The sequence below is a fragment of the Chiloscyllium plagiosum genome, chromosome 5 (genome assembly GCF_004010195.1).
Source record: "Chiloscyllium plagiosum isolate BGI_BamShark_2017 chromosome 5, ASM401019v2, whole genome shotgun sequence".
NCBI classification, from domain to species: domain Eukaryota; kingdom Metazoa; phylum Chordata; class Chondrichthyes; order Orectolobiformes; family Hemiscylliidae; genus Chiloscyllium; species Chiloscyllium plagiosum.
Genome location: NC_057714.1, coordinates 19,119,298 through 19,144,457, shown reverse-complemented (window position 1 = coordinate 19,144,457; position 25,160 = coordinate 19,119,298). Strand labels below are relative to the sequence as shown.

The 25,160-nt window shown below is 40.6% G+C and overlaps 1 protein-coding gene across 1 annotated transcript in view; it reads right to left on the bottom strand.

Annotated features, from left to right (window-relative positions):
* Positions 1–875: 875 nt before the first annotated feature.
* Positions 876–25,160, bottom strand: part of LOC122549738 (inactive ubiquitin thioesterase OTULINL-like) — a 45,111-nt gene continuing 20,826 nt past the window's right edge. Inside the window, exons 2-8 of the mRNA XM_043689661.1 lie at positions 13,112–13,271; positions 11,899–11,921; positions 11,722–11,813; positions 9,775–9,924; positions 5,092–5,217; positions 2,719–2,988; positions 876–1,649 (exon numbers count right to left, since the gene is read on the bottom strand). Of these exons, the coding sequence (XP_043545596.1) occupies positions 1,470–1,649; positions 2,719–2,988; positions 5,092–5,217; positions 9,775–9,924; positions 11,722–11,813; positions 11,899–11,921; positions 13,112–13,271 (1,001 nt within the window). The 3' untranslated portion in view covers positions 876–1,469. The remainder of the gene's footprint in view (positions 1,650–2,718; positions 2,989–5,091; positions 5,218–9,774; positions 9,925–11,721; positions 11,814–11,898; positions 11,922–13,111; positions 13,272–25,160) is intronic.

Below are 25,160 nucleotides of genomic sequence, written 5' to 3'. Positions count from 1 at the left end.
CATATAAGGGATCTAGAACAGAATGTGTAGAAGACAAGATCTCAATGCGTTACTGGGAATGCTACGTAATTTGAAACGCAAAGTACTGGATGAAATATTAAACTGAGAATTTTGAATGCATTTTTACTGAAATTAATGGTCAACTTTAGAAGTGTGTTATCACATGGAAGCAGGAAGTTACATTCCAGTGAATACCACAGGGATTCTTTTGCTCAAATAAAAATGCTAACAAAACCTCTCTTATTGCCCATTCCTAATCTTCCTAAAGAAAGTGATAGGCCTTCTCCTTGAATCACTGTTTATGGTAATGGTGCTTCTATAATGACGTTAGGTGGGCTACTAAAAAGTTGGAATAATTCAGATATTTTAGGGTGCTATGATTTCTGATCCCTAGCCAATGAGTTGGGAGCAAACATGCCCACAATCCTGGCTGGTTCGCTGGATCAATTTAATTGATCTGCGATGAAATCCCACTTTGGAAAATTGATCTATTTCATCTGATTGGCCAGCAAACTCTAGTACCAGTAGCACCAGGCAGGAGCAGTGATAACTGCTGAAGCTAGAGCCAGCATCAAAGAAGAGCCCAAACTCGGAGGTACATTTCAGTTTTGCCTTGGCAGAGGGGCAGCATAGTGACTCAGTGGTTAGCACTGCTGCCACACAGCGCCAGGGACCTGGGTTTGATTCCAGCCTTGGGCGACTGTGTGTGGAGTTTGCACATTCTACTAGTGTCTGCACAGGTTTTCTCCGGGTGTTCCGGATTCCTCCCATAATCCAAACATGTGCAGGTCAGGTGAATTGGTCACGCTAAATTGCCCATACTGTTCAGGGCAAAATGTAGGGTAATAGGTCTGGGTGGGATACTGTTCAGAGGGTCGGTGTGGACCTGTTGGGCCTGTTTCCACACTATAGGGATTCTAATTCTAAAATTAGAAAAAAAAACTGGTAAGTCCTGGTGACATGAGTGGCAGCTTAATTTGAGAGGGCAGGGAAAGGGAAACGAGGCAAATATGACTTGGCACCACCTCTGATGTCTCCATAGATCCATGGAGGATGAACACCCGATTTCAACCTTGACAGTCAGGCTCTTCACAAGGTGTGGGCCTCAGCCTACATGGATAAAATATTGGTGGAGCTGGATAAAACACTGAAGTAGCTATTAGTGGACAAAAATGGCAGCAAGAGAGATTTAAAACTTCAACTGGTTCAGTCTTTATAAAAAGTGTGTTTTTTTTTGTTCACTAGTTTGAGTTTTTCATTACTTAGATCAAGATTTGCATCTTCAGGGCACCTTTGGGCTTGTAGCATTTGGCAAAATAACCAACTAATCCAAAAAACTGTTCCAATACAAATTTAAATAAAACTTGGCTGCTACAAGGTTTCTATGCATCATAACATGAAGCCAATATAAATATCCAAGACATTTACACCGGAGACAAAATGTTTCCTCCAAATCACACTAACATAATTCAGCTCCAGGCAATAGGAACATTATAATGCCGGTCATCCTCCGTCAGAAGAAGAACTTCATGCCATTCCCTATGGCAGCTTACAGGATAACAAGATTGAAATTCTTCAGTGCCATACTTATACAGTCTGAAGGTTCTGATTTTCAAATGGAGTGTGAATCCAAGGAGAAACATTTCAATCTAGGAGAAGAAGAAAGAAATAAATAGAAGAATTTCAATTTTCAGTCAGATTTATTTCAAATATAATTGATGTATTATCATACAATCATATTTCCTGTCTGGCTCGTTTTCTCTCTCCACAAGAAAAGTGCCTCGGCCCTCATCATAGTCAAACATCCACCTTTTAGCATTCTTTTCCTCTAAAGATGATCCATGAAGTTATCATTTCCAGAACCATGCACAGCTCTCTTTCACTATGCTGGAATCCATCCAGTTCTACTACTCAGAATACTGAAGCAGCCCAAAACCAAAGATCACAAGTTATATTCTGTGGATTATTAGCAAAGTGCATTTTGCTCTTCGATATCCATACATGTCGATCATGTCCTCTAATGCTTCTTCTCCACTCTCTTGCTTGATGAGACTGGCCATGTTGGAATCCACTGTCACCTAACCAATCATAGTCAGTACATCTTTAGCAATAGCCTCTGTTCCTGCCTTCTCAACTTTGCAGTAGTCCCTCAAGGATTCATACTTAGGTCTTTCTTCTTGTTGACATAATCTTTCTCCCTCTACACAACATTGCTTCACTTTTTGGGATGTCACCCGTCTCACTACCTAATGTTTGGTGACCTAGCATGTAATTAGGATGAGCAAAAGCAAATATTTTCTTTCACAGACAGCAAACAAGCTGGAATTGTAATGCTGTAAATGGAACCAGACATTCACATCAAAAAATTATACATCTATACAGAACAAAGAGATTATTCATTTAGTCCATTCAAACACACCAGCGTTCTGTATGCTAATACCTCCCTCGCATTGCTTATTTCTGTAAACATTTCACTTGATTATAAATCAGGTTAGTAGATTACCACAGTAAAAAGTGTGTCTCATGTGGGTGAAGTTAGAAATTGTATTATCCATAATCAATCACAGTGTTATGCATATTATACTATGGAAGAGTTAATTGTTATATGTGAGGCATGTAGTATTCATATTTGCATGTTATGGCTATTCCAAATACAGATTCATGATTTTGCATTCAGACAAATAAAGAAAATTTCCAAACACCATAATCAGTACATACCTGCTCCAGCCCACCTGTGTCACCAACACAGTTGAGGTGGTTCAACATGAAACTTAAAGGATCTGGTGAAGAATCACGAGCAAAGAAAATAAAACAAAAGCTGGGAACATCTTTTCCATTTTTCATGTCGTCATAAAGCTGAACCACAACGTACAACATAAGAAATTTCATGGCTTCAAATATCTTGTATTCATTTTCCTGGTCACTGAATAATTTCATACATATTTCTATTCTTTTCCCTTGGTCTTTAATTCCATGAATGTTGATCCACTGGAACAAATAGAACATATTTTAAATCAGAATGCAAGAAATTGGTTTAACAGTTATCTACTCAATTGGCTAATTGTATACAGGCAAATAGCATGACAGAAAAGTAAAAGCCTATGGCTGGACATTAGAACTTCAAGACATAAGAGTTGATAGTGCTAAGGGTGAAAGTGTCCCCACTTTAAGTACATTTCCTTGACTGTTGTGTAGAGTATTACTTCCTACCTACCCCCATTAAAAAGACTAAGCCTTGAACTCAGCATAGCTCTATAGAGATGACTATTTCTCAATCCAGCAAGTTGATATTCCAGAGCAAAATATCTCATTAATTAAGATTTCAGAAGATGATGATACAGCAGATACATTTTCAAAAAAGCTAGACACAAAGAAACCCAACAATAGACTACTTTGAACAGAGTTTGGCCAAACAATTTCCTATAAGGCGGCCAACATGAAGAGAAAGAATTCCACATTCTGATTTGATTCAGATGACGACTCCCGATCAGAAAAGAGAAACTCTGTTGCAAAAGAGGGCCAAGATATTAAAGAAAACGAGTGCTTTTAATGGTTGTAGTTGTTTGCTTTAAATGATGACCAATTGATAGAGTCATGGAGATGTACAGCACAGAAACAGACCCTTCAGTCCAATGAGGGTTGTTAGTGTTGCTTTCTCTATGCTACTTCTTAGACCCAATTCTGGATCAAGGTTCCTCAGTTTATTATGGTTCTATATGATTAAAGAATGAAGCAGCTCCCATTCCTTATTTACCTACCCTCTCCATTGGTTATAACGATGCTAATTAAAAAAAGGTATGCACAACAATGGAATCCTTTCACTCAGACAAAATGAGTTTGATTTAAAAAGAGCCAATTTAACCAGATTTTCCTGAGTTAATATGGAAAATAAAGAACATGAAAGCATGGGAAGGGTTCAAGCATGAAGACCATTGCATTATTCTTAGAAAACATGTGAAGGATGTAGCCATTAAAGAGGAAATACTCTGGAACCATGATGACATGAATCTTGGAATGCTAACGAGAGGTCTGGATACAAACACAAGCTCTGTTGAATATTTTGCAAACATCACCGGATATGGAAAATGTTCCAGATGACTGCAAGTTTGCCTCCTGTGTCTTTTTTCACTTCTTAAACAAAGTAACCATAAAATCAGTCACCCAGCATCAGTTGCAAAAAGAAAAATGCTGGAAATACTTAACTTCAGAAGGACATGTGTGGGTTAATAAATTGGGCAGGAAGATCTCAAGACTAAATAAAATGTGACAAAATAAAATCTGGTTGGATGAATGAAGAAATAAACAATAAAATGGTGAAACTTTAAAAAAGAAACATGGTAGAATAGACCACATGGTACACATTTACATCAATCCTAAATGTGATACTGTACTTTAATCATAATTAATAACAGTCAGGCAAGGTTTAATGTAAAACCTTGGTTGAAGGAAGAATAAACAAGTATAATGGAGATGAGGCACTGTAATAGCAGTGAGGGAGAAAGCTTAAAAAAAGGAGACAGCTAATGAGAAGTGAGAAAGTGATAAATAACATGAATCCAATAACAAGAGAATTTAAAGAGGAAGAAGTAATTATTTAAATAAACTGAAAATTAAACTGGGAATATGCACACAAAATACAAAACAGAAATGAAATCAATACTATTCTGCATTCTATCTGGGAATTTAAAGAGTATTTCACTTAAATGTGCTGTATTTTGTTTCAACCTCTTGATAGCTTATGGTATTTTTTCATGGAATACAGTGTCAAAAAGATGTAACCCTCTTTGGTCAGAGGAAGTAGACCCTTAGACTTAGTTTATGTAGGAGTACTTTTGAATGATAGCACTGTCTACAGAACTTTCCAACTGTTTCAGCACACTGTAACATTGTGCACAAAGTTCGCTCACTGCTGTAAGTCTGACTGCCAGATTTGATTGCAAAATATCACTGAATACAAGTCAAAATTTATTAATTTACAGCAAAACACTTTGGAACTCTTGATGATAAAAAGTACTTGTGTAATTTGTTCCAATCTTTAAGGGCGTGATTCTCTACTTTTGGGTAATCTTCATTTCTACACAAATACTTTACCTGCACTTTAAGGAATTCCAGATATTTGCGTAATTTTCCAAATACATTATTCCCAGTGTATTTCTCAGGACCAAAACTGTACTGCTGTACCCAGTTGCAGCCTTGTGTAAACACTTTTTCAGGAATCTAGAAATGAAGTTAAAAAAATTTAAAAATTCTCTCTTTTATTGTATTTCACACATCAATCAAATATGTTCAAATGGTGAACGAGTAAAGATTAAACTGAGTAATGATTGAGCCATGCAATTTTCAAAATAGTTGCACAGAAAAATTATTTGCTGTGCTTGTATCACATCCATAATGGTTTGTTGGAGTGGGTCATTTAGCCTCTCCAGCCTGCTGTACCATTCAAGTAGATCATGGCGAATCTTTCTCATCTCAACTCGATTTTCCTGTGCTGGTCAATTCTGCATACCACTTCATTTTTAAAATCAAATCTACTGACCTCTCTCAAATGATGATGGACTGAGTCTCCACAGCTCTCCACAGATTCACCACTGAATAAAGAAATTCCTTGTTACTTCAGTCTTAATGGCTACTCTTTATATCTTGTTCAAGCTGATTAATTTTGCTAAGTCAGTTCATAGAGTCATACAGCATGGAAGCAGACCCTTCAGCTCACCACGTCTATGCTGACCAACAAACACCAAACCCACGTAGCTGCACTTGGTCCATATCCTACTATGCCCTGGCATTTTAAGCGCTCATTCAGATGCTTCTTAAATGTTATGACAGTACTTGCCTCCACTGCCCTCTCAATGCAGCACGTTTCATATATCTAATAACCTCTGGATGAAAATAAATTTTCTCAGATCTCCTCTGAACCACTTGCTTCTCAACTTAAATGTACATCCTCTAGTCTTAGACAGGTCTGCCATGGGGGAAAAAGAGATTCTCACAATCAATCCTGTCATAATTTTGTATACCTCAATCAGACACTTTGTCAGCCTCCTCTGCACCAAGGAAAACTAACTCAAATTAGTCAGTTTCTCCCCAAAACTAACACTTTCCATCCCTGGCAACATCTTGGCGAATCTCCCCTGCATCCTCTCCAGTGCAACCACATCCTTCTGTCAGTATAGTTTCCAGAACTCTGCACACAGGATTCATCTTTGGCTTAACCAATGTTTTATAAAGTTGTAACAAGGCTCCTTGCTCCAATATTCTATACCCCAGCTAATGAGGGCAAGCATCCCCTATGCCTTCTTCACCACCCTGAGCTGACACCTTCATGAATTTATAGATTTGTATACCAAGATCCCTTTGTTTGTCAGTACTCCATAGGAACCTACCATTCATTGTGTCTATCCTTCCCTTATTAGATCTCAAAAAAATGCTTTACCTCACACGTAGTGGAATTAAATTCCAACTGCCCAATTTATCAGTTAATTAATATCAGATCGTATCCTCTTCACTATCAACAACACCCACAATTTTCGTCTCTTCTGCAAACTTACCAAGTAAACCTTGTACATTCACATCCAAGTTATTAACATGCATAACAAACATCAAGGGTCCCAGCACTCATCCCTTTAGTACACGGCTGATCACGTTTCCAATTACAAAATATGTAGATAGGCCAACAAGAGGTGAGGCCATACTGGATTTGGTTCTGGGTAATGAACCAGGCCAGGTGTTAGAATTAAGGTAGGTGAAGCACTTTGGGGACAGTGACCACAATTCGGTGACTTTTACTCTAGTGATGGAGAGGGATAAGTGTGCACTACAGGGCAAGAGTTATAGCTGGGGGCAGGGAAATTATGATGCGGTGAGGCATGACTTAGGATGTGTGGCCTGGAAAAGTAAGCTTCAAGGCAAGGACGTAATTGATATGTGGAGCTTGTTCAAGGAGCAACTAGAGAGTGTCCTTGATAAGTATGTACCCATCAGGCAGGGAGGAAAGGGTCGTGTGAGGGAACCGTGGTTTAATAAGGAATTGGAATCCCTTGTTAAAGGGAAGAGGGCGGCCTATGTAAAGATGAAGCGTGAAGGTTCAATTGGGGCGATTGAGAGTTATAAGGTAGACAGGAAGGACCTGAAGAGAGAGCTAAGAGCAACAAGGAGGGGACATGAAAGGTCCTTAGTCGGTAGGATTAGGGAAAACCCTAAGGCTTTCTATAGGTATGTCAGGAATAAAAGAATGACTAGGGTAGGAATAGGTCCAGTCAAGGATAGTAGTGGGAAGTTGCGTGTGGAGGCTGAAGAGATTGGGGAGACACTGAATGAATACTTTTCGTCAATATTCACTCAGGAACAGGACATTGTTGCCGATGTGAATACTGAGTCACAATTAAGCAGAATGGATGGCGTTGAGGTATGTAGAGAAGAGGTGTTGCAAATTCTGGAAAGGGTGAAAATAGATAAGTCCCCTGGGCCTGATGGCATTTATCCTAGGATTCTCTGGGAAGCAAGAGAGGAGATTGCAGAGCCATTGGCCTTAATTTTTATGTCCTCGTTGTCTACAGGAGTAGTGCCAGAAGACTGGAGGATAGCAAATGTGGTTCCCTTGTTCAAGAAGGGGAATAGGGATAACCCTAGTTAACTATACGATAACTATAGGCCAGTGAGTCTCACTTCCGTTGTGCCCTGTACACACTGATACAGTCTCCCCCTGTACACACTGCTACAGTCTCCCCCTGTACACACTGATACAGTCTCCCCCTGTACACACTGCTACAGTCTCCCCCTGTACACACTGATACAGTCTCCCCCTGTACACACTGCTACAGTCTCCCCCTGTACACACTGATACAGTCTCCCCCTGTACACACTGCTACAGTCTCCCCCTGTACACACTGATACAGTCTCCCCCTGTACACACTGCTACAGTCTCCCCCTGTACACACTGATACAGTCTCCCCCTGTACACACTGCTACAGTCTCCCCCTGTACACACTGATACAGTCTCCCCCTGTACACACTGCTACAGTCTCCCCCTGTACACACTGATACAGTCTCCCCCTGTACACACTGCTACAGTCTCCCCCTGTACACACTGATACAGTCAGACTCTAAAACATGTCTGTTATAGGCATAGGGAGAGACTGGGCAGGCAGGTCAATGGTGACTTTGCTGAGATGATCCTTTTCCTGATCAGAAAACTACTTCTGAATCTAAGGTGCTGAGAGCATGGCAGCAGACAGGAAGGGAGTCAGCTCTAAGAGAGTAAACGAGGAGCTCTGAGACACAGCCTGGTCTAATCCATGAGCTGGGTGCCTGGCCCATACACAAAGTATCTCGCGGCAGCGTTGGCTGCTGAAGGGTAGCAGCTTATTGTAAGTTAATTGGAGACATGCCATGATGATGTAATGAGACTGGTACATGTCTGATGCCAATGTCTATGGATGTGTGGTGCAGCCAGTTGCTGACTCAGTATCCTGAGACATTGGCACAGTGTGACCAAGATGGAGGTGCAGAGGAGCGAGAGGTGAGCTGGTTTTGCCAGGTGGCCACTGTGCCTTTCCTGTTGGGAATTCTCAATGTCTCATTTCTATCCAGTGGATGGGAGAATGGGAACCTACACATTGATGAGGAGAGTTGAGGTAATAATGAGGGCGATAGCGAGCAATAATCCATGCAAGTAGATCTCTCACCACTCGCTGGAGAATATCTGGTCTTGCTGTGCGTTAGGAATTGGGACTTTTCCCTCTTGTCATCAAGAAAGCCCTGACTAGACATCTCGCCTAATTTTTCTAACTTTCTCACCGTGGTTTACCAGGATGTTGCCTGGTATGGTAGAAAGATCGTATTAGGAAAGGCTGAGGCACTTGGGGTTGTTTTCATTGGAGAAAAGAAGGTTTAGGGGTGACTTGATAGAGGTGTACAAGATGATTAGGGGTTTAGATAGGGTTGACAGTGAGAATCTTTTTCCACGTATGGAGTCAGCTATTACAAGGGGGCATAGCTTTAAATTAAGGGGGGGGTAGGTATAGGACAGATGTTAGGGGTAGGTTCTTTACTCAGCGAGTCGTGAGTTCATGGAATGCCTTGCCAGTAGCAGTGGTGGACTCTCCCTCATTATGGGCATTTAAGCGGGCATTGGATAGGCATATGGAGGATAGTGGGCTAATGTAGGTTAGGTGGGCTTGGATCGGCGCAACATCGAGGGCCGAAGGGCCTGTACTGCGCTGTATTCTTCTATGTTCTATGTAAAAACAATCTTCCACCATCAACTTTTGTCTCTTACATGCAAGTCAGTTTTGGATCCATTCATTAACTTGATATTAATCTGTTTCTCTGTCCACAAATGCCACCAGGTCTGCCAGTTTCTTCAGAATTTTGTATATTACCCCAAAACAACACATAGCTTTGTATAATGTTCAACAAACACATCAGCGATATTCCAAAACACGTTGGCAGCAGCTAAGTTCCACTACCCAACATTTCCAACACCCCTTCTTAGAAATAATGATGAATGAGAGGGAAGAAGTAAAGACAGAACACAATTTTACAGCAAAGGTATCATAGATCTGCTCTTGAACACAAAAACAAAATCTGCTTCAGAAGAAAATATGGTGTATTTCAAACAAAAGTGCCGTTATTTCAGCAGGTCATTTTTCCAAAGGCTGACTGAAATGTAGCACTCTTTTTGTGAACATAAGACATGCAGTTGACAACCCTTCAGTGTTTTTACAGATTGCAGTGCAACACTTGTCTGCATCTCCTTGATAGAAATCAAGTTACCTTAGTTACATCCTGTTCTCTTATCCATGATGGAAGAGGTAAACCCTGGCTGAGAATCTGAAATAAAACTGCCCTCAATGCACAGTAGTTGTCTCCTCTAATTTTCCGTAAGTGTTTGATGTTGTGCACCAAATAAATATCTTCATAAGCCTAGAACACAAAGGTATTCATACAATAAACATTTCACATATCAGCATCAAGTTATCTCCAAAATAATTTCCCCAAAACCTTATTCAATCAGTTATAATCCATGCATTTTAAAAATATTTAGTATCAAGAGTCACCATCTTAAAGAGTAAATATAATATCTTGATTTAACAGCGTCACATTGTTGTACTTTTTTAAACCATGTTAAGGAATTTGAAAGTATATCTTACAAATTTTTAGATAAGTAGCAAGTTCTCGACCTTCCTTTGTTCTAGCCATGTTGCTTTAATGTGGCCATAAATCATTGCTCAACTAGATCGTATCTGATATTCATGTCAAAAGGTTTCTTCGCATGTAGCTGTCACACCACAATCATTTCTAATCATTTCACTTCTAGATTTTACATACTTGTTAGTTTCATATTACCAAGACAATCACTAATGTTCACTCTTAATGGTAGAAAGCAACTATTTTTCATAACAGCATTTTAAAACACTTATCAGATGAAATGACCAGATATTTTGTACTGGTGTTTACTGTAAACAATGTAAATAACATTACAGAATAAGTTGTAAATCAGGGAGAGAGGAACCTAAGAAAATTAGTAATACCAAGGGAGTAGTACTTAACAAACTGGTGGACCCGTGAGCTGACATTTGCCAGATCATATGAGTGTCATCTGAGGATCTCAAAAGCTACTGGTGAGGTAGTTGATGCACTGATTTTAATTTTTCACAATTTCCTAGCTTTGGGAAGGTTTCGTTAGAATAGAAATATTGAATGTAACTTTATTCAAAAAGAGAGGAGATAGAAAGGAAGAAACTACTGATCAGTTAACATTTATTAAATGCTAGTTGGGGAAACGTTAGATGCAATTATATCAAAGTACTTAGAAATGTTCAAAGTAATTACGCAGAGGAGCATGAGTTGTGAAAGAGAAATCACAATTTACTAATCTGTTAAAGTTCTTTGAGAAAGAAAAGCAGAACCAGTGAATCTGCTGCGCTGAGATTTTATGAAGGTATTGGTAAGGTTATTACAGAAAGTAAAAGCTTACAGTGTAGGTAGTAGCATGTTAGAAGATTGGCTGGCTCACAGGAAATCAAGATTTTTTACTAGTTGGCAAGATGCTTCTATAAATGGCTTACAGAAATGATTCAGAGGAACGGACCGAAAGGTATGGTTGGTCCATATGTATGTTTGAAAAAAATGTGCCTTTTTCAAGTTCAGAAGTAAATCATATGAATATTAATTGCTACAGATGACTTTGTAATTATGAAATAAGAACTGTACAACAGTCTTTCAGTTGTAATTATGTTGCAACAATCCATTTGTATTTGAACTAACTATTTTTTGAACACAAACTGCACTGTTCCAAAACACTTTGACTGGGATTTTCTGAAGTGCAGACCCTGTAGGATCTTCATCATTGCAGACCCTGAAGGAATTGCCTGGAAAACTGAATTGAAGATTTCACTGGACAATTCCCCTATATTTGGAATCCTCTGACAGCATTCATTTAATTCAGGGGATTTGGACGGTCCCAGTGAAGTTATGTAAATAATTATTCATGAAAAATTAGACAATTAAATGTCTAGTCTAACTCCAGTGTAATTATTAAATTGAAGCCTCAATTTACCTCCGTACCCCAAAATGATCCAGACCCTGACCTAGCACACCCTATCCGTCTGGGACCTGAAATGCCCTGCTGCTGGAGTTAACAACCTCCTCTACCAATGGGACACAACAACTACCTTTCACTTCCACACCCACCCCATTTACAATGTACATTATCGTTACCTTTCTCATTTGTTCAGCTTGGGCGGTACCTCCCTTCCATTCAATTCCCCCATATTCCAAAAGATCAGTTAAAGGACCAATTCCAATGTTCTCTGAACCAAATTAAGGGACAAAATATTAGTCCACTTATTAATTTTCACATAAATTAAGCAATGATTCAGAAAAATAAACACTTACTTCTGGTTTTTATCATAAATGGCCTGTAATGACAAAATAAAAAGAGGGAAAAATTAAGCTTTGTTAGTTGGTTACTCTTCAAAACAAAGTACATTAAAATACAGAACATTCACAATAATTTCAGAGACTAAGTCTGTACATGCCAATTTTCTGAAGTTTTCCTCAGCGGCTCAGCATGAATGAAGGGGGATTGTTAAATATCTATTATCCTTTCTCACCCGTTCACTAATGATTAATGCATTACTTGTAGAGTTTTGTAAATATAGAGCTCCAAAATCCATAATCATCCAATTAACCATTAGTATACAAGCATGTGAATAGCAATTTGATGCAATGAATAAATGCACATTGACTTCCGATATTATACGTCACCATCTAGTGTTCCAACTAAATCATGCTTAAAAATATGGATATTTACACCACAGACAACGCACTGCATAAAAGGGGAATTGTTTTATTGCTGATTAATTGCTATTTAGTTTCTGCCTGTAGAATTGAGCGCAGCACAACAACCTCTCTGTTGCAGATTACGTTGCAACTATTCATTTACAATAGGAGGCAATTTTATTCAAATTGCAAACTAAAATTCTGCCAAACATCAAGCTATGGTAATTACCATAAAAACTACTGGCTTGCTCAAAATTTTAATTCTGTAAATTAAATAAGTATTTTTAAGGAGTGGCAGCTAGCAGTTTATTTTTAAAACAAGTTTCTAATTTAATTGCTGTAAAACCATTATAAACTGTTAAATCAATCAGTAATTTAGAGGTATTTTGGAAATGAGGCAGCACTTCTGTTACAAGCTTATCACCTGCACAAATTATCATTTGTTTTCCAAAACCTTTAAAGAAATTAGTACAGTCTTATTTCTTCCCTTTTCATAACTCTCTAGATATCAATATGCAGGTTTGGTAGTCATTGCTATAAATGCCAAAGAATGTTTAAAATTGTTCCAGTGTGTTTTGATTGTTGCAATTGCCATTAGTAACACGGAATTCGCATAATTTTACGCAGGATGTGATGATGTGAGGAACAGAGGCTTTCTGAGATACACCTCAAATATATCCAGGCTGCTATGCAATGGTTATCAAAGTAATAAGTGGCATTAAAAAAGTACAGGTAGTTTGCCTCACTTAGATGTCAGGGAGAAAAGAAGGGTAATAACACCATAGTGAATATGTGAAGCAGTAGCATATAAAATCAATAGACTTACCACCGTAGAAAATATTGTACCCATGTGTTAGGTCTTCTGATAAACAATGAACTCAACAATAATGTCACTACTCCTGCTGTGAACAACGGACTCTGAAGTTTTTTCCAGGTACTGTCTACGATCCAACAGACCATTTGTCTCCAGGAGTATAGTTTTATCTCTGTCATGGAAAATAATCAACTTTACTCAGTACATAATGAGCAAAACCACCATTCAAAAGCTTCAGGATCACTGTAATTTCACATGAAGGCCGAAGGAAGGGAATGAAAACTAACTTTAGTTTATGCAATGGTTTCCATACCCTCAGGACACCCAAAGTTGTTCTGCAAGGCAGTGAATTACTTATTCCTGAAGAAGGGCTTATGCCCGAAACGTTGATTCTCCTGTTCCTTGGATGCTGCCTGATGCGCTTTTCCAGCAACACATTTTCAGCTCTGATCTCCAGCATCTGCAGCCCTCATTTTCTCTCAGTGAATTACTTATGAAGTGTAATAACAATTACTCTACAGGTAAATGTGGCAGATAATTTACAAATTAAGTCCTCCAACAGCAATAACATGAATTACCAAACAATATGCTGCTTTGGTGAGATTGGTTGAGAGATAAATATTGGCCATGAAAACTGCTCAATTCTTTTTCAAATAATGCCACAAGATCTTTTACATTCACCCAAGATGATAGACAAGGGCTCAGTTTAATATCTCATACTGAAGAGCACTTGCAGCAGTACACTAGCCCCTCAGAAATGCCAGCTCTAACCTGTACTGACTACTTTACGAAGGCCTGCAAATCCTAGTTCAGTTGATAGTGTCACTTCTTCTTATTCTTCAAATTGAGAAACCCAAGTAAAAAGTCAAGACCCGTTGGGCTGAAATTTCACGTCAAAGGCAGGAATCAGGAAGCAGCACCATTTGTAAACTGTCCTCCATTGGCAAGCTACCAAGAAAACAGGATATGCCTGTATACGGCCCCATTTGTGCCAGAGTCAGGTCTCATCAGACCCGAGGTGGCAAGGCTCTAAAACCTCTACCACAGGAAAGAGATATGGATCATGTGTTTGTGGATGCCTAAGGGTCTGCAGAGATACTTTCTCGGTGATCTACAAAATAATGAGTCATCAAGGAGATAAAACAGTCCAATTATCAGACATGTGGAAAATTCACCAAACACTGATGACTGAATGTGGGATAGTACATAATAAGGATATGTTACAGAAGGTTTGTTGAATTTGTAGGAGAAAGGACTGCAGATCAGAGTTGGAAAGTGTGGCACTGGAAAAGCACAGGTCAGACAGCATCTGAGGAGCAGGACAATCGACGTTTCGGGCATAAGCCCTTCGCTGGATAGATACTTCAGAAATACCAATAGCAATTAAGAGGGGATATTAAATCTTTTCTGTAAAATATACTTCGCACATATTCTATGTTGTTTAACATACTTCAATTAGTTCAGTATCACCGAGAACCAGTGATTCTGGTTTGTATAAGAGTTAATACATAAATTGATACGGAGAAAAGACAGGGAAACTGCCACTTAGCTTCAGTGAGGTGGTTCACATCAATACAGACTGATACTAATCACCTCAACCTTGATGCAGGTAGCAAACAGCTTGAGTTGAACATTTTCAGCCCAATAATCTCATATAATTAAACCTATTTAATGAAAAAATATCTGTGGAGAAGAGAAAAACCCTCAAAAACGTAGAATATTGTTTGTAAAGTTACTAGTCTTACCAGACCATAGGGATGCTCTCTCAATTGATGGTGATGGTTTAATATGAGAGTCCCTACGTCTCTTGTGGGGGCAAGAGGTTGAGAAGTAGAATTCTTAATGGCAACCTCAGTTGGTGTGGGAATTTTGATCTGTTATGCAATGCTGTTATCATAGAATTTCTAAGCACTAAGTAATTATTTAACTGAATTATTACCATACAAATTTCAGCTCAAACATATTAAGCTATCAACTACAAAGCCAAATTTAATTCCATAAGACAGAGGATCTTGAACTGTAGGAGTGGACAGAAGATGAGTGGATTCTGCAGTTTAAAAAAAAACAGGCCCAACTATTTCATTACATAGCAGTAAACACGGAACTTGCACATTGCGGGGAAAAGTGACATGCTGTGAACTTTCTGGTTCAAGTCAAAAAGCATTGACAGCATGACTTTCTTTTCAGCAATACTATCTTTTTTACCAAGTATTGTTAAAACACATCTTACTTGAAGCACTTTTATACTATGTCCATAGAAAACATCATCATTCAATTTAGGGGTGTCCAATAATTATTAATCCATTTGAAAAAAAACACTTCAAATTAAACACTTGAGAACTGCTGATCGAGATTCATCAACATGCCTTGTAGACATAACCATTGCCAGCAGATTTCCTTGCCAGTGTTTGAACTGATGCCATGCCTTCGTGAGGTCTGGAGTCAATGTTGAGGAAGCCCAAGGTGACTCCATCCCACCTGTGTACCACTGTGCCCCAACCTCTGGACACACCCCAGAATGGTGACATTGGTTTCCAGGAGATTATCAATAGGATATGATTCCATAAGAGTGACTATGTGAGGGTGTTGCTTGACAAGGCTGTCAGACAGGAAGGAAAGAGTTCAGAAAAGATTTACAAGCATGTTGCCAGGGTTGGAGGAGTTGAGCTATAGGGAGAGGCTGAATGGGCTGGGACTGTTTTCCCTGGAGTGTCAGAGGCTGAGGGATGACCTTATAGAGGTTTATACAATCATGGCAGGCATGGATAGGATAAATAGACAAAGTCTTTTCCCTGTGGTGGAGTTGAGCTATAGGGAGAGGCTGAATGGGCTGGGACTGTTTTCCCTGGAGTGTCAGAGGCTGAGGGATGACCTTATAGAGGTTTATATAATCATGGCGGGCATGATAGGATAAATAGACAAAGTCTTTTCCCTGTGGTGTGGGAGTCCAGAACTAGAGGGCAGGTTTAGGATGAGTGTGTGGAAAGAGCTCCCAGAGGAAGTGGTGGAGGCTAGTACTATTGCAACATTTAAAAGGCATTTGGATGGGTACATGAATAAGGAGAGTCTGGAGGGATATGGGCCAAGTGCTGGCAAATGGGACTAGATTAGGTTGGGATATCTGGTCAGCATGGACAAGTTGGACCGAAGGATCTGTTTTTGTGCTGTACACCTCTAGGACTCTATGACAGCTCTCCCAATTTTGACACAAACTCCCATGTTAGCAAGACCTTCCAGAGGCTGTGCGTGCCAATTATAGTTAAGTGTTTGTCATTTAAAGCTAACGGCAGTAAGGGAACTTAAAGGTTAACCCTTAAAATTAAAACATGTCAATAGTTGGCCAAATTAACATGGCTATATTGAAGCAGTTAAATGCAATCGCAATTTTTTCTTTCCAAATGGTTGAGTTAATTGTATACAGTCAAATTACAAATTAACATACATAACCTAACACAACAGAATTGCCAAGCTTCAAGAAATATTCCTTTAGTAGAGGGTTAGCTTGCTTTTTAATAGTGTGTACCATAGAATAGCTTAAGCATAAACTTTTCCACTGTTAGATGGTTACAGTCAGTACAACCCTGTTTGGTTTGTACCATTGTAAGGGCAGTTCAGATTATTTCTTCCAGAATTCAGTTCCTATTGTTAAAACATTGCTCCAAAAAAAAAAATGGGGCATGTCCCTTCTTAATTTGGCTATTTCCCCTCAAAACAGTTCGAACTTCTGCAAGCACTAAAGCAAAATATTGCAGATGCTGGAAATCTGAAATAAAAACAAAGTATTACTAGAAATTCTCATATCAGGCAGCATCTACGCAGAGAAACAGAACAGTTGAATGCAAGATGATGTGTCATCAAAACTGAGGAGAGTTCTAACTTGCTTGGAATGAGCCAAGTGCTGTGGATGTGGAAAGAATTTACAGCTTACTTAAAGAGGGGGCATTTTAAGAAAGAAATGGTACTACAAGATGTATAGGTCATAGCCACAAATTGGAAAGGATGGTGGAGGCAGCCTGAGCTGAGAATCTGATAAACCTTTGCAGGAGAGGAGCAATAATCACCCAATTATCTGTAACTGTATGCTTCGGTGACCGAGCTGGGATATGTTTTGATTATTTTGCTATTGTGTCCACACATTAAAATCCTGCTTTTTGTTCAGCTAAATGACTGGATATGGGGATAGTGGTCAGTCAGGAGATACAAGTGCTCAGTCCAAAAGCTATCCACTGATAATGTTGGCTGAGCTGTAAAATACAGATATCATACCAGTGACCTCACACAGGCTTTTGATTTAAACCCTAAGTATTGCAGTTTAACACAGAACATAGAACAATACAGCAGAGGAACGGGCCCTTCGACCCACAATGTTTTGCTGAATATAATACCAAATTAAACTAATCCCTTCTGCCTGCCCTTGGTCCATATCCCTCCATTCCTTGCATATTCATGTGCTTATCTAAAAGTCCCTGAAATACCCCTACTGTAGCTGCCTCCACCACTACCCCTGGCAGTGTGTTCCATACTCCTACCACACTGTGTAAATACTTGCCCTTTACATCTTCTTTGAACATTTCCCTTGAATATTTCCCCATTTGCCTTAAATGCATGCACCAGAGTATTAGACATTTCAACTCGGGGGAGAAAAAAAGATTCTGATTGTCAACCCTATCTATGCATCTCATAATTTTATAGACTTCTATCAAGTCTCTCTCAGCCTCCACTACTCCAGAGAAAACAATCCAAGCTTTTCTTGCCTCTCCTCCTATAATACTTATACCCCCTAATCTAGGCAACTTCCTAGTAAACCTCTTCTGCACCCTCTCCAAAGCTTCCACATACTTCCTGTAATGTGGCAACCAGAATTGAATGCAATACTTTTAAATGTGGCCTAACCAAGGTCTTATAAAGCTGCAAAAAATGTGAAATGTTTATTTTACCACATCCTAAAGTACAGAAGCTTATCTAACACTGATCAATCTGAACAATTAAACAAAAGCAATTAGTATAATACAAATATTAATAGAACTGAAATAAAAACAAAATGCTAGAGGAATCCACATGGCTGGCAGCATTGTACACCGAGAGAGAATCTGACAGTGGTCTGAGCGATTTAGGCTTATGGCAAGATTGTGGTAGAGTAAAGATGTCTGGCAAGGGCTGTCTCAATGTCAGGAGCACAGTGTGCCATCTTTTATACTTTTCACATGTGGTGTGGTGGTGAGTTGCCAATAAAGGAGGATTCCGGCTTTTTAAATGCTGTGTTAATGGCCAAATTCATTAATTAATATTCAGCTTCATATTTTACCAAACGTGCCATACAAACCAGCAAAAATTCTCGACATGGAAATCAAAGGAGGTACCTGGTGACTTCAGTTCACTGCATGCTCTGTGCGACTCATGCTGAGCACCGGGCACCAATATTTCAGAGCACGCTACATGGTCACCAACAATGCACTCCACATCCATGGACATTTAGCATCCAGTATGTACCAGTCTCGAAGATACCTTATAGTACATCTCCCATCCACTTATAGAATGCTTCTGCACTTTTAAAACTGCACATTGGGCTGCGCCAGAAACCATCACTGTGATGCGGCAGCAACACCATGCATTCAGGGACATGGACAAGGCTGCATCTTCAACCTTTTCGCTCAGTCACAGTGCTCACTCACTGAGTCTATTTGGACACAGAATCCTTGCCTTGCATTATCTTTGTCCACCTTGTCCCCTCAGATAGAGCTCATTTAACTTCACACCTTCATTTGCACTCTTTTTACATTTCTGTCTCCATTCCCAATCATTAGCAACCTTTTTATCTTTGGCTCCAAGCACCCTTATGATCTGTTTCACTTCGCTCCACCTTCCCACTGTCTACAGCAGAAAAAACACAATTTTCCAATCCCGTTTAGTTACAGAAAAATCATATTAGACTTGAGAAGTTAACTGTGTTACTCTGTCCACAAGTGCTGCCAAACCTGTCGAATGTCTCCAGCACTTTGTTTTTATTTCATATTACTTCTGTTTTGACAAGTCATTTCGTGCAGACACAAGGGCAAGAAATTTGTCTTGGTTGGCAGCTGGCCTCAGTCAAGTCAAGATGGATCGAATTCACTCCCTGCATAGTACGTTAAGGGGAGCCTCTGACACCAGTCCACATGCTTGGACATGTCAGTTAATTGCTCAGAACAGTCAGAGTCAGGATGCACTCCTGAAGAAGGGCTTATGCCTGAAACGTCGATTCTCCTGTTCCTTGGATGCTGCTTGACCTGCTGCGCTTTTCCAGCAACACATTGTCAGCTCAGAGTCAGGATGCACACCACATTAGGGGTGAGAAGGCAAATGACCAGCAGTCCACCAAACATCTTGACTCTTTTCTGCCCTTTCAGGGGTTGTTTTCCTCCTGGAACGAGAGAGAGGCAGGTATTGAAGGAGACGAAAGCAGTGCCACAGCTATTACATTCTGTGCAGGAGGAGAGGTGTCCAGAATGAGTGGACAGGCAGTGCAGGGGGCTAAATTAATGGTGTCAGATTTTGGGATGCGTTACAGAAAGACAGGTAAGATGTTGTAGGTAATTGATTAGAGTTGTAGAGTATGAGCCGTTGTGGGAAAAGTAGCAGAGAGAGAGAGAGAGAGAGAGAGAGAGAGAGAGAGAGAGAGAGAGAGAGAGAGAGAGAGTGTGAGGTAGTACGAGAAGATGTGGCACTTATGCTGGCAAACTAGAGAAGTTTACTGACTTTCTTGCAAAGCAGTGCATTTCTCCAGACAGCTGAGACTGCAGTGACATTGATGGTCACCTAGGACCAGCTGGCAATGGTCCATCATCATGTCATCTACTGCTGGTTTTGGGGGAAAGAGGATGTCCTGCTTGTGGCATCAACCCATCACACAGAACATCTAGGTCCCTGCCCGCAAAGTGGGGCACCAATGTTCCATCCACCCATCCAGGAATGATGGAGGGCAGCTCTAGTGACAGTGCTTGTCCTGTGGCTTAACTAGCTTTTTAAGATGGTGCAAGTGTAAGGAATGCTCATGAATTCCAGATATCCTGGCAGTGGTGAATCATTTTGGGAATAGCGTGTATTAAGATGGGGATGAAATTGAATGGAAGGGACCATGTTGGAACATGACAGGTAGTTAATGAGCTGGGTTGGCAAAATATGCCAAGAGATCTTGCTAGGCCTTAGAGCAAAAATATCCTCCAAAAAACTCAATAAAACCTGCACTTAGCCAAAAATCCATTAAGAGTCAGCTCAATGTTCTATACCAGTGGAACTAAGTTTAGTTCGCTGCAAGAACGATGACGACCCAAAGTGGAAAGAATCTCATTATAAAAGTTTAAATTTTTATAAAAATACTGTTTCGAAGTTCATCCTAGTTTAGTAAATTATCATAACAATGGGACTCAAACATAGCCTAAATGTATAAGGTAAGATCATTGTTTCCTTTCTTCACATACTGCCAGCGATCACATAACAGTAATTCTCAAACTGTGGGTCAAGACAGTGTCACAGAAACAATAGTTGGGGTTGAACGCTCCTAGTAAGAATGATCACCAATGGCGACTGTGATGAGGAGATTTCCCAGTCCGGATGTATTGGCAGGACAACCCTGGAGCAAGCGGATTGTCATCACTAAGCTGCAAGGAACCAGTTAGTTAGGGCGGCATGGTGGCTCAGTACTTAGCACAGCAGCCTCACAACACCAGGGACCCAGGTATGATACCACTGTTGGGTGACTGTTTGTATGGAGCTTGCAAATTCTCCTTGTGTCTGCATCAGTTTCCTCCAGGGTGTTCCGCTTTCCTCCAAAAATCCTAAATTGTGCAGGTCAGGTGGATTGGCCATGCTAAATTGTCTGCTGTGTCCAGGGATATGTAGGCTAGTGGGAGAGAATGGCTTCTTTCCTCACTTGAACCTCAAGAAATAGAGTTTGCGGTGACTGCTGAAAGGTTCCAGGGTATTTGTTCATTGACTTGATGCAGGCAAGCGTAATTAAATGACTGCCTAGTTCTAGCATTAGCAACCCCCAAGACACCAGGTCATGAGAGGGTGGTGCTTCAATCGTTGCTACTCCTGTTCTTGCCCGGCTTATTGTACAGGTTGGCTACTCTGCTTCACTGGCTTGGCAGTGGCAACCAAAATGGGGGGGGGGAAATGGAGACTGATTATAGTGCACATATAGGGAAGGGAGACTATTTAACACGTGCATGGTGGGGGGGGGGGGGGGGGGGGGGGGTGGTGAACAAGACTAATTGCACTGTGTGTGTAGTGAGTGTTTGGTTGGTGCTCCTTCGTCAGCTTGCCACCTGATGAAGGAGCAGCACTCCGAAAGCTAGTACTTCCAAATAAACCTGTTGGACTATAACCTGGTGCCGTGTGATTTTTAACTTTGTCCACCCCAGTCCAACATCGACACCTCCATATTAAAGTTAAAAAGATTGAGACAGTTATGCAAATTTTCAGTGTGTGTGTGAATGTTTGCATGAACAAGGATTAAATGGATAAGTGAGTAAATATGTAAGTGCACATGTTGGTAGGGTAGCAGGTGGGAAGATGGGGGAGTTTGCTGATAGCTGGTGGTAGGTAGCAGGAGATAGAAAGATGGGTCTGTTCACAAAGGTTTGTTAGATTGGGAGCTAGTCAGGTTGAGATGGGAGGGTGTCAGTTCGTGTGGGGGCTAGTTAGATTGGGTTGGGGGTGTGAATCAGGGCAGGGAAGAAAGTCATAAGAATTAATTTTACTAACTGGTCAGTAGTATAGTTACCTAGGAATTAGACTAGGATTTTTCTGTCTAACATTTCCTGAATAGCTATACCAGGAAGTAAGTAAATCAGATAAGTAACTTATGCACTAAGTCCATTTTATCCTAACACTGGCAAAGTGTCAAGGCAGTTGTCCAGCTGTATATTTACAAGAATGTGGGAGAAAAGACATTGTATCTTTTAGTGGGTTTGCCTTTGGTTTATGTAGTGATTGGAACAAGGTCAGCTAGGTAGATGTCATAGAATATGAATTCTCTGATTGGACAAGGTTAACACCCCCCCCCTCCAAATCAGGGAGCCCTGGCTGACAGAAATAAACAGGAGTGTCGGGGATTCTGTTTGTTTTAGGAGCCAGCTGGGTCAGTGTCATGTACTGTGCACATGTAAATAAATGGTGACGGGATACTAGCTTTTGTGGAGTTATTTCAATGGCGACGAGTGAAAAATACACCCTGAAGAGATTCACTCGCGACAATTACCTTTGAGTTGGGGTAAGCATTTCCGGCATCATGTCGCTATTTGGGAAGCTTGACTCATTCGATCCTGCCAAAGTATGGACCCAGTGTATGGAAAGAATACATAGTTTTTTCTGGCATTCTGGCATAAAAATAGCATTAGGGCAGACGAAAAGCGTTGAGTAATCCCCTGACAGCTTGTGGACCCATGGCTTTTTTAGTTATTAGATACCTAACTTTCCATGGGGCACCAGATACTAAAACCTTTCAAGAGTTGATGAATTTAGCTCAGGAATATTATGACCCCAAGCTTCCTCTAATTCTGAGACACTATCGATTTTACTCAACAGTTCAAGAATCAGGAGAATCCATATCAGGATTTCTGATGAGGTTACGACAACTGGCAAATGCATGTGATTTTTGTTTAACCCTAAATGAGATGCTGAGAAACCGTTTGGTATGTGCGATTAATGATGTGACCATGCAAAAACGCCGACTAGCTGAAGCCCAACTGGACTTCAAACAGGCACTACGACTGGTTTTTCCATCAGAAAATGCAGCAAGTGGAGCATATGTGTTACAGGGTGGACCCCCTTGCCAGGCTGACTGAGCTTGGGGGAACATCACTTGAATGAAGGCAATTGTATGGCCTCACTCAGGGCATATCCTGGACAGAGGGACTGTAGGTTAGTCCACAGCAAAATTTCAAACAAATCCAAGTCTCTGTCAAATGGTTAAAATTTTCCTTGAGGATCCAGACTGGCAAACAACTGCTGTCGATTCGAGACAGCAGAAGAATTCCACTACACCTGAATTGAGTAAGAGAACTCATAGGCCAGTTTTCAGGAAAGTGCACCTGGAAAGTCCAGCTACAGCTGGTTCGTAACAGTTAAATTGCTTAGCAACATCCAAATCAGAACCAATCAAAATAATGGTCTTGTTAAATGGTCACCCAGTTCTCATGGAGGTGCGGCTGTATCAGTGGATGCAGAACCAGGCTTTACTAAAATTCACTCTAGACACCAAGCCTTAAGTTTGCGTAAGAACTCAGCCAGAATGAGAAGCTATACAGGGAACCCTACATATTAAAAGGTACAACTTTAGTTCTGGTATCTTAGAAGAAGCAGCTGGATCAGTTCCAATGATTGTAGTAAAAAGCTCAAGCCCAGGCTTCATGATTCAACTTGATTGGCTCAACATTTTTCGATTACAAAATGGCTTGCCTGAATGGTCCTAGTTAAATACACGGACATTTTTCAGGAAGTTTGAGGGACAATTAAAGGGGTGACAAAGCGGTGTTCCGCAAGGCTGGAAGTTGGGACCACAACTTCTCACTTTAATTAATCTCGGTGAAGGAACTGAAGGCATTCTGGCTAACTTTGCAGACAATACAATGATAGGTAGAGGGACGGGTAGCATTGAATAGGCGGGAGGAGGGGGGAGGTGACATAAGAAGGATTTGGACAGGTTAGGAGAATGAGTAAAGTAGTGGCAGATGGATTACAATAAGTGTGAGTTCATGCACTTTAGTAGGAAGCATGGACTATTTTCTAAATGGGGAGAAAATTCAGAAGTCTGAAATGCAATGAAACTTGGGAGTTCTAGTCCAGGTTGAGTCAGTTGTTAGGAAGGCAAATGCAATTATGGCATTTATTTTGCAAGGATTTGAATATAACAGCAGGGATGTGCTTTGGAGGCTCTACAAGACTCTAGTCTGACCATATTTGGAGCACTGTGCGCAGTCTTGGGCCCCAAATTTCAGGAAGGATGCATGTTCAAAGGTTCACGAGAATGGTCCCAGGAATGAAAAGCTTAACATACGAGGAACTTTTGAGGACTCTGGGACCGTACTTGATGGAGTTTAGGAAGATGAGGGGCGATCTAATAAAAACTTACAGAATACTGAATGGCTTGGACAGAGTGGATTTTGGAAAGATGTTTCCATTGGGAGGAGAGATTAAGACCCGAGGGCACAGCCTTAGAGTAAAGGGAAGCCCTTTTGGAATGGAGATAAAGAGAAACTTCTTCAGCCAGAGAGTGGTGAATCTATGGAATTCATTGCCACAGAAGGCTGTGGAGGCCAGGTCATTGAGTATACTTAAGACTAATAAAGATAGGTGGTTAATTGTCAAGGGGATCAAAGAGTTATGGGGAGAAAGGGGTTGAGAAACTTATCAGCTATGATTGAATGGCCGAGCAGACTCAATGGGTTGAATGGCCTAATTTCTGCTCCTATGTCTTATGGTCTGAAGTCCTAAGGCTACCTTACATGGTGACCAATGCATTAGCTTCTTTCCTCCAAGTCATTAACATACATTGTAAACAGTTGAGTCCCCAGCACTGGTCCCGCTGGAACCCCACTGGTTCCAGGACACAAACCTGAAAAAGAAGCCATTAACCTCACTTGCTGTTTCCTGCCTTTGAGTCACTTCTCCACTCAAGCCAATAAATCATCTCCAAGATTATAGCCTCTTATGACAATCTTTTGTGAGGTACCTTGTCAAACACTTTCTGGAAGGTCAAATACATCACATCTGAGCTGAAAATGTGTTGCTGGAAAAGCGCAGCAGGTCAGGCAGCATCCAGGGAACAGGAGAATCGACGTTTCAGGCACAAGCCTCTCTTCAGGAATGAGGAAAGTTTGTCCAGCAGGCTAAGATAAAAGGTAGGGAGGAGGGACTTGGGGGAGGGGCGTCGGAAATGTGATAGGTGGAAAGAGGTCAAGGTGAGGGTATAGGTCAGACTGGGGTGGGGGCGGAGAGGTCAGGAAGAAGATTGCAGGTTAGGAAGGCGGTGCTGAATTCGATGGATTTGACTGAGACAAGGTGGGAGGAGGGGAAATGA